We start from the raw sequence: 11,208 nt of genomic DNA on the forward strand, positions 1-11,208 counted from the left end.
TGAAACACATTGTTTGGGATTAATAAAGGATTGATGTTTCCCAAGCCAGTTTGATTTAATTGTATATGGATTGTTCTGTGGACACCATTTACCTTGTCTAAAGCCGGCGTCACACTAGCAAAACAACTTGGTTTTGGCCATGGGTGTTACACTTGCCGACCTCACTAAAGAGACCTCACTCTCTTTAGTCGGTGGTATGACACACTTGCCAATTAAGAATGGTGGAGGGGTGACAGACTCTCTTAATCCCTGTCACATGCAGCTCACCAAAATAACAACAGGAGTATCGGTGTGCATAAACAATTGTACAAAAATAAATACATTGCTTTTGAATGCGATTCATTTACCTTGTAAAAGTGTGTGATTTGGTATTTATCCCCTCGAGGCTTGCCGTAGAATGTGTATGACCAAAGGCAGCGATTAAAGAGAAAAGAAAATACGTTTCATAAAAACAGACCGTTGAGTCTAATCTTTCTGATTTCATTTGTCATTTAGCAACACTGAGAATAATGCTTGGTGACAGAATCACTATGGATTACAATCAGCATTGATGATATGCAGTTGAGAGTGGTGAAATCATTCAGATCAGCTTGACATCTTGTCAGTTCTTCAGTAAAATAAGAAGCTCATTGGTCACTTGAAAAGAACACAAGAGCTCGCCTTGGCATCCAAATGATTTTTTCTGTCATGTTGGATCCTTTTTTCCATGCCTGTAACCTTTAACTCAGCAGGGTGTCCCAGTGGTCAATTGACAGACACCTCCTGCTGGAAGATGCTTATGCACGCTTCATCTCCTTCTGCCTGGCCGGTGATTTTGAAAATGAAGCTCACACCTGAAAATGACTAGGCAAAATCGGCTAGGGCTGCATCGGTTTAAAGGGTTAGTTCACCAAAAATGAAAATTCTCCCATCATTTACTCACCCTCATGCCATTCCAGATGCATATGAATTTCTTTCGTTCAGCAGAACACAAATTAAGATTTTTAGAAGAATATTTCAGCTCTGTAGGTCCATACAATGCAAGTGAATGGTGACCAGCATTTTAAAGCTCCAAAAAGCACAGACAATCGTAAAAATAAAAGTAATCCATACTACTCCAGTGGTTAAATTAATGTCTTCTAAAGCTATACGATTCAATATTTAAGTCCTTAAGTCACTGTAATTATTTGCATTTGGTCGCTTTTTCATGCATGTCCATGAGGGCAATCAGTTCACGCTCCCTCTTGCATGACGTAAACGCGGCCACTTTTACTTAAATAGCTATAACTCTTGAATAGAATGAGATATTTTCACTATATTTGAAACACTTCTGTAAAGGATCAAACTGAGGATCGTTGGTCCAATCGACTTGCATGTAGTGTCTTTTTCAAAGGTGCCATCAAGATCATTGATGACAGTTTCATATATTGAAAAACATGCCCATCAATTAAATTTCAGCAGCTATTGGACAAGGTTAACAAAGCTCGATCGGAACAAAACTTTGTGGACCTATTTGACACTTGGCCCCAGAGGTCTCACCAAAAATGTGAAAGAATTGGCCAACGGGAGGCGCCATCATGTTTTACATGCGTGTAAATTGTTATTTTGCTATGTTTCATCAAGGCATATCATAGGATTAATGATTTTCTCTAGATTTGCATTACTGTCATACAGTTTTTCTATCATGACAAATTATATATAAAATGGCTGTAATACGATTATTATCATTATTTATTTATTTATCTAAATTATTCAAATCAGCATATATTAGTGGCAGGACAACAAATACTACCATGATTTAAAAATACTTCATTTATAAAAATGTCATTACTTTGTATGATCATGAGATTTTATTTGCATTATGGTAGTGGGAAAAAATGTGCTTAATTGTCAGGAATATTTTACAATTTAAAAAATCCTAATGAAAAAGTCATACAATTCTTTAGGCAAAAAAATATTACTTAGTTCTCACTTTTGATTTTGGGGTGAAATATGACCCAGACATGTTCTTGACAGGTTTCGTGAGATTTAAGCCAAGCGTACACTACACAACACTACACGGCTCTGTGACTCACAGTCTTGTTTTTCAATGTCTGAATGTTTTTGAAGTAGTGCTGTTGAGTTAACATGTGTATTTTCCTACCATTGGAGCAATTCAAGCTTGAAGTACATTTGTTTAAAACAAGCCATGTCAATAGGTGGCAGCGCGCCTCAACAAACCTCACAAGTAGCTCAGCCACAGAATGAGAACTGCTCACTCAGGAGAAAGCTCAGCAGGATACAGGAATCATGTGACATGATTTTTAAAGTTTCCACTACTTTTTACTTGACACTGCATCCTAAAAATGCACCATTCATGATTCACTAGTCGCCATCTCAAAACATCAAAGGAGATGAACTTGAGTCACTCAATGACAAGCTCGAGAGCAAAGACAGCAAGAGAGAAGCAGATAAAGAGAGCCACAATTAATCACTTGTGTTTGTTGTGTAAGTGTGACTAATCCTCTTTGCCCACTTAGTTTTGCTTAATCACCGGGCGGACCCTTCAACCCCCCACTCAAGGACATAATCCGTTGAAGTGTTAATCAGGTTAACAGCAACACGCCCCAGCGATGAGCAGCCTGTGCACAGCGACCCTGACAAAGTGCAATTTCAAGATGAGATTTGGAGAGCCCTAAATGCCACCCAAGAGGATGTGGAGAGTGAGGCTTGAGGTTGTGTTAGGAAATGAGTTTACAGTCAGCCTTCCACAGTATGATGATTCATTTGATGATCACTTTTTCTTAGTAAATGACTGAGGAGTACACTTACTTCGCAGCCTGTTAAATTAAAAGTCATATCCATGAAGTGTTCTAGCAATGCAGATGAAAATTATTTACCTTTGTCAATGTGAATCGATACCTTATGTGACATGGCTTGCTAGTTTTATTCACACTTCATAACAGAAACATTTGAGTTGAGACATACAGCATGTCCTATCCACGATGTGATAAGATTTCGGTTACAAGCAGTCTGTCTTTCCACACTGAACACAGCACGGCTGTGCCTTGTGGGGATCTACACTTTAATGACTAAAACATTCAGAAATTAGAACAGCCAGGTGGATCCAGGAAAGTCTGTCGTCCTCTGTGTTGCTAAGTGAGTGTTTCTTGACCAGAATAACACCCTGTCTGCACAGAATAAGTGTCGCATCAAAAACAAATAGGTCCCATTATAATCAATGATGCTGTCTACACTGGATGCGTGTTTCCTCAGATTGTCCATGAACAGTCAGTGGATGGTCTATCTGAGGCCACATCCACACAAATCCATTTTCATTGATTTTAGTAAGTTCACGCCTCTCATCCACACTGGAGCACTTGATCCACGTAAAACTGAGACTTTCGAAAACACACTCATACTTTGGAAAACGTCTAGGTTACTGTCGTAACCCCTGTTCCCTGATGGAGGGAATGAGACGTTGTGTCGGTGAAGTGACACTAGGGGTCTCTCTTGAGAGTCTCAGTTGCCTCTGAGCTTTGAGAAAAGGCCAATGAGAATTGGCGAACAGAATTTGCATGTCCCTCCCCCAGACATATGGGTATAAATGGAGAGAATCGTGCATCTGTTAAGTCAGGTTTTGCATTGTGGAGCCAAGAATAAGGTACGGCCATTGCAGTGGTTGGTACGGTGTTTTGGCAAGAGGGACACAATGTCTTGTTCCCTCCATCAGGGAACGGGGGTTATGACACTAACCTAAACGTTCCCCTTCTGTCACTCACAGTCGACATTGTTTCGGTGAAGTGACACTAGGGGTCCCTATCCAATAATGCCACAACACTGAACCGTGTTACGAGAACTGCTGATGCAGGTGCAAGCAAGCTGTTGCGTGGCAAAGGAGCAGCCCACGCCAGGCTGCACGTAACCTTCCCCAACACCCCAAAGAAAAATTTCATACACTTTTTAGGTTCCCGGCATCCATCTTCTCTTGAGGGGGGCAAAGCGACTTTGCCAAGCATGGGAGCAGGCTGCACCAGCCGCAGCCTTTTCTCTTTCTATGTTTACCATAGGGCTGTTAGAAGCAGCTGGGGCCATCTAACGCTATATCCAATTAAAAAGTCAGAGAAGCATAGGGCAAAGAGATCATTTTTGAGATTGATTTTGAAATCATGTATGGAGGTGAGATCATAGAGGGACTGAGGAATTGAGTTCCAAATCGAAGGGGCAAGTGTGCCCTAAAAAGCCCTACCACCTAGTGAGCTCAGCTTGCAACGTGGAATAAGTCATAAGCCCAAAATCATTGCGCATGGCCATGAAGTTTTGTTTTTTTCGTGCAAGCATGTGCAAAAGTTCTACGCTCTGTTTGAGGTGCAGAATGATGTGGTGTTGAGGAAGACCACATGTCCTCCCATAAACCAGGTGCTGTGTCTTATCACAGCTGATGTGAGGAAAACTCTATGCAGAGTCAACCCACGGAAGGCTGCTGGACCAGTCCACATTCCTGGAGGATGTGCAGACAAGCTGGCGGCTGTTCTCACTGACATCTTCAACATCTCCCTAAGCAGAACTGTCGTTCCAACATGCTTCAAGACCACAAGCATTGTCCCTGTGCCGAAGAAGTATTCAGTTTCCTGCCTCAATGACTATTGCCCCGTTGCATTCACATTCATCATCATGAAGTGCTTTGAGAGGCTCGTCAAGAGGCAGATCAAGACCCTGCTGCCCCCTTGCTGGACCCCTGCAGTTTGTGTATCGTCCCAAGCGCTCAACAGATGATGCCATCTACAAAACCCTCCATCTGGCCCTCACCCACTTGGATAAAAATGACACGTACGTTCAAATGCTTGTTCAAATGCACGCGCACACACACACACACACACACACACACACACACACACACACACACACACACACACACACACACACATTCAATTGAACACCATTCCATGCAATCTTTGCACATTTCTTTCTTAAATTGCTGTTAAAACACTGTAAAAAAATACTGTATTGACCATCTGCATTTTTGCTGCAAACTAGTGTGTTATGTTTACATTTTATAGCATTTATTATTATATTGTAATATCTTTTTGCACTTTATTCCACAACTGTGTACTTGTCAGCACTGCGCTGTCCTTTACTGTACCTATTGTCCAATTTTAGTCATTATTGTACTATCTTGTGCTGTTTGGACATGTGCACTTTATGTAGTCATGTGTATGTCTTATTTAGTTATGTGCTGTCTCATATAGTTCTGTGTTGTTTTTATGTAGCACCATGGACCTGGAGGAATGTTGTTTTGTTACACTGTGTACTGCACCTGCTGTAAATGGTTGAAATGAAAATAAAGGCACTTGACACTTACAATCTATGCCCAAGTGGGTTTGGGGAAATCGCCTGCACAGCGCGCAAACGGGCTGGATCAAGTGCAGTTGAATTCTGAGGTTCTTCTCCGGTTATTGCACCCTCTGTGCTCTATTATATAGTCCATTACCTGTCAAGCACCAGCGATATAAACAAAGACAGCACATTCCTTGATGATTGTAGGGCATATTTCTATGAGAGTGACACGCTCCTTTTATACGCATAGAAAATGTGATTCTCATCAGAATTTTGACGTGCGCTCCGTTAAATTGTAGAGAATGTAAGTATTATAAATCATTATCATCTGCTGACACAGAAATCATAGCTTGATTAAAAAAAATATATATAAAATGAATGTATTCAAACACGAAAAAAAAAAATAATATTTCAAAATTCAAATTACTCTTCAAATGTAACGAAAATATAATAAAAATCCAAATAATACAACTGGTAAAAAAAATAAAATATATGCCAAATATTGCCAAAAACATTTACAGTGACTTAAAAATCACTCTCAAATTACAAGTGGAAAATTACTAATAAAAATGTTTATTTAAGATGTAGTTTAATTAAGATGTAGTTTTCAAATGTCTTAGCGTAATGATCTGATTCTAAAGAAAATAGCAAGATGTGCTTTGCACCAATGCATTAACATTCAATGCGTGCATACACTCACAATATCGCAAACACTCCCACCCATGCCCACTTGTGCTTTGTGCTGGCACGAAAATTGCAATTAGAATGGCACTGCAACAGCAGGTGTGCATGTAACTGTGTTTCTTCTGCACAGTCACAGCTATATGCCGCAGACAAAGGGATTTCAGGATTATTACATTGAGTATTTTGTTTTTAAAATCCCTAAGACATATTTATTGGACAAAACATGTATACTTTCCTAAATCTCCAAACAGTTTGTCAACTTTAAAAGAGTACACTAGAATATAGATAACCTCACAGCTAACAGACTCCAATTTACATTTTCATTTATGCATTTGGCAGACGCTTTTATCCAAAGCGACTTCCAGTGCAATTAATACAGGGACAATCCCCCCGGAGCAACCTGCAGTTAAGTGCCTTGCTCAAGGACACAATGGTGGTGGCTGTGGGGATCAAACCAGCAACCTTCTGATTACCAGTTATGTGGTTTAGACCACTACACCACCACCACTATATTTCTATTCCAATTTTTCCAGGAGTAGGTCATTGAGTACTATCATAAACTTGGTCATTATGAAATTAAAGGTGAATCACATATACATCCTAATGGCAATTAATCTACACACAACCCAAACACCAAAGTGTAGCTACTGTATAAACTGCTTATATTGTCTATTGCATTATGGACATGCAACCCGACAGACATCTTTTTCAAACAATGGGTGGAATAGTGTTGGAAAGTAGGCTTACAGCGCATGTTCAATGTATAGAGTGCAACAGCTTGGTTCCGGAACTAAACATCCCTTTATTTTCTCCATAGGAGAAACGATGCTACACACAGTATTGAACCTTCTTGTCTGATTATCAAATACTGTTTTGCTTTAAATTGAATTTTATAATGTTGTGATGCTTCTCAAAGCTTGGTTGGTTTGGTTCATGGCTTAGAACTCTTGAAGACTCTTGAGGGTAACAACCATCCAGGACAACCAGAAATCTTGCGGTAGTGTTTGAGGATCAGTTGATCTTCTCATACCACATCGCAAAGACAGCCCGATCATGCAGATTTAGCCTGGGTGCAAATAGCATCTGCCATAAATTAATGGGAAAAATACTTCCATTACCAAGATTGCTGAATAAACGATCAAGCACCATGGCACTTAATTTTTTGCTAATTTCAGCATAACCGAGGTTAGTGCTGAAACTTCAATGCTGCACATTAATAGGGGGAGCTGAAATAAAATGATATAGTGTAGATGCAGGATGTGTGAAACAGACCTTATGAAAACCGTCCAGAACTCAGGAAGCACACTACATGTAGCAGTGCCAGATATCCAAACATTTCTGCTCAGCTCAGCTATCCATAGAGAAGATATTATTCTTCCTTGCTTTCATAAATCTTCAGTCCTCCATTCCTCCATTCTCCTGTACCTGTCATGCTTTTTTTGCTGGTCTTGCTTGCTGTTGTCCATCATGATCTTAGCACAAAACTATCACTTTAACATTTACTGTATGCCACTGTTGTCTTAGACATTCAGACTTCAGCAACCAATTGCAATCACTGAGGGTGTGCGAGAGAAAAAAGAGATGTTTTGATGCTGAAAATATGTCAACTATATAGGCTCAGTTATTTAGACTAGTGCTTTGCCGTAAGTTTGATCCGGTCTGATTTTATGTTAATGATCACAAAACATCTGCTTTAAGAGTTAATGGTGACAGTCCATTTACAGTGTGTGATAGTGATTGATTGATATATTGGCCAGGCTGATATTTGAGGTCATTGGCATCAACCAATTATTGTGCCCACATGATTGATTAACACAATTGCTTCCTCAGTTCCAATATCCAAATGTGCTTGTTTTACAATGTTTGTGTGTTTTTATGTTACGTTTCGTGAAGCACTTTGTGCTAAATTTCTAAAAGGTTCTATAAAAATAACTTATTGTTGTTACAATCTACTGCCTTGGCAATGCACCTTTTGAGTGAATTTTGGTTCAATATCTTAGGGTACAATGGGGCTAAACCTACTTTTTTATTTTGAATAAGCATTTTCTAAATTTATTCCTTAAAAAAAAAAGCATATTGCTGTCTCAAATGTATTTGCAAATGTTGACAGCTTTTGCCCTATAACTACATTGCCCCCATACACTATATCCAGTAACAGTGCTCCCTATACACATATTACGTAGTCTGCATAGGGCATCAATTCCCTAGGGGACCACCATCTTACCTTGGGGGGTACCAGAGACTCCGCCAGCTGCTCTTTCTTGCACGTTATTGTATACAGTATTCAAGGACCAATAGCATTTAAGACCCCTCTCAGCTCTCACCGAGTCAGATTATCTCATCCCAGCATCCCACCCCATTCTGACGACTCGCCAAGTGTGGGGTAAAAGATTCTATCGGCACTTTTTTTTTTAAAAGGACATAACTATAAATGTATTTCTTGATTCAATTTGCGACCAAAAATAAGTTCATTTTCCTTAAGGGGTGCCTTGAGCACCATTGCACTGTACCACTACCACGAGTAGTTACACAAACATACATATTTAGCTAGATTTCAGATTGCATTACAATTTAGTACCCATTTCAACCATCTCTTCCACTCTGCCCCACATTCCCCCCCCCACCCCACCCCAATCTCTCGCCTCTCTCTCTCTCTCTCTCTCTCTCTCTCTCCCTCTTGGTAATAGAATTGTGGTTTGTTATTCATAGTTCTCTCATCCTGAGTTCACATTCTTTCATATAATTATGTGGATATAGTATCAAGTCATTTATTCTGAGCATTATAAATCAGGCAGGAAGGGGTTTATAGGACAAGTGTGAAATGAACACCTGTTATTCCCTCAGGAGTCATATTAATTAACCTACTACCTTAATACAGAACACGACACACATGAGAGGCTGACTCTATATCCATGCACTCTGGCAGTGTGTGTATCCGTGCCCCAGAAAACATATCAAACATGTGGTGGATACTCGTGACACTTGGGAGGAAGAATAGAAAGGTGGGATGTAGCCTTAAAGAAATATTCCGAGTTCAATGCAGGTTAAGCTCAATCGACAGCATTTGTGCTATAATGTAGATTACCACAAAATAATGTTCAACCCGTCTCTCCTTTTCTTTAAAAAAAGCAAAAATGGAAGTCAATGGGGCCAATTTTTTTAAGTTTAAAGGCAGAAATGTGAAGCTTATAATTTCATAAAAGCACTTACATTAATTCTTCTGTTAAAACTTGTGGATTATTTGAGCTGTAAAGGATTTGTTGACATTAAATCGTCATGGTAACGAAATTGAAATATTGGCTGTAACTTTACACAGATGTGATTAGTAAGTGATTTTATCTCATTTAAATCACGTTTACACACATATTGTTTATGTCTTGTGAATATACTTTTGAAACGGTGAGTATTTGAACATTTATGGATTGGCCCCCATTAACTTCCATTGTAAGTGTCTCGTAATCAGAAGTTCTGTAGTGTTTTTTCAACATTTAACCTTAAACGCCAACTCCATTTGATCAATTTAGGGGCCATTGTTTTAAGTTATTAAGGCAATATTTCAGTTAGTCTTACTTGTTAGCCTTACCAGCTAACAAGTGACTCAAACATGCTAACATGTTACCACATTGCTCTGGTTTAAGCTGGATTGAAGGTCCTTTCTCTTGAGAGATCTTAACCATTGCCTCGTCTCAAACACTAATACATGACTAAAACACTACATGAGTCCTCTTGAGACTTGTGTTTGTCTACAAAATTTAATGAGACCATTAATTTGTTTCTCTCTTCAGTTTGTGGCTCATCCAAACTGTCAGCAACAGTTGTTGACTATCTGGTATGAGAATCTGTCTGGTCTTCGGGAACAAACCACTGCTGTGAAGTGTCTGGTAGTTCTGGTTGTGGCACTGGGACTCCCCCTGCTCGCTGTGGGGTATTGGTTTGCCCCATGCAGTAAGGTAAGTTGTTTTTAAAAGGGTGAATCTCAAGAAAACGGTCAAGACCATGTCCGGGTACGAGTAAGGAGTTTGGACAAGGGCTGCAATCACCATTGACATTGAGGGGGGCACATCCCCTCCCATTTTCAGATTAGTGGTCAACCTTTATGGGTTTTTCAATGCTTGATTCTTAAAGTATAACATTCCCTCTCCCATCCTCAATATGTGGTTCCAGGCTTGGTTTGGACACAACTCATTCTTTATTAATATCATTTTCCACATTTTATAATAATAGTTATGTCATAAATACAATGAGATGACACAAATAAAAGTATGGAATTATGTAGTGACCAAAAAATATGACATAAAAAATAGTCTTGATAATTGCTTTGGACACTTTGGCATTCTCTCATCTATCTGGTCCAAATCCAATTAAAAAAGAGAATGTTTTGTAATGAAATTCCCAAGTAGACACAACTTACATTTGTCTACAAAACTCATTTCAATCATTTAAGCATAATCCTTTAACAAAAATCTTTAAAAATTAATCCTGTTAAAATTATTTAAATTGCAAAAAGTCTTAATGGTCCCCCAATAATAGGATTTTTATTTATTTATTTGTTTGTATTTTATTTAAAATAAATAAAGTGTATAAGTGTAATGAATGAAAATGCACATGGTGTGGCCTTAACTCTGTTTGCAATCTCTCTTTATTGTGGAGGTCTGGAGCTTGTTACATAAACTAAGATACTTCATCAAATACATTTTCCACTTCTTGAAATGTCTATGTTAATGTTAAACATGATACACAGGCAATGAATTCCATGCATGCATTTATAAACCAACCTGAGCATGATGATGAATTCCTAATGATTTCACAGCGGAGCTCGTCTGTCCATCTCTTAAAATTGACCACATTTATTTACATATTACCAATTAAGATAATTATCTGGTTAAGACTTTATTCCAAAATAAGTAAAAATGCTACGTTATGATAGCCATTCAGCTATTCTCTTTGAAATAGTTTTCCTAAAAATGTATGTCTACATACATGGACAGCAGGACTAAATTATATAAAGCTATAGAAATCAAACTATAGAAAGTCAGAGTTATAAGCTATAAGCAAAGAAATCAGTTTATGCTATCTCCTGACCAGTAGGGGGCAGTGCACCGAAACACTGCAGGTAGCCTCAGAGCCTAATTATGATGACACATACCAAGTTTCGTCCCAATCCCACAAAGCGTTGCGGAGATACAGCCTCAAGTTAAATTTTGCACGTTCTTCGTCGGATTTGTTGAA

General features: G+C 38.9%; 1 protein-coding gene across 1 annotated transcript in view; it reads left to right on the forward strand.

Annotated features, from left to right (window-relative positions):
- Positions 1-11,208, forward strand: part of trpc3 (transient receptor potential cation channel, subfamily C, member 3) — an 80,513-nt gene that overhangs the window by 24,991 nt on the left and 44,314 nt on the right. Inside the window, 1 exon segment of the mRNA XM_052154516.1 lies at positions 9,765-9,929. Within this exon segment, the coding sequence (XP_052010476.1) occupies positions 9,765-9,929 (165 nt within the window).

The sequence above is a fragment of the Xyrauchen texanus genome, chromosome 23 (genome assembly GCF_025860055.1).
Source record: "Xyrauchen texanus isolate HMW12.3.18 chromosome 23, RBS_HiC_50CHRs, whole genome shotgun sequence".
In the NCBI taxonomy this organism is placed as follows: Eukaryota; Metazoa; Chordata; class Actinopteri; order Cypriniformes; family Catostomidae; genus Xyrauchen; species Xyrauchen texanus.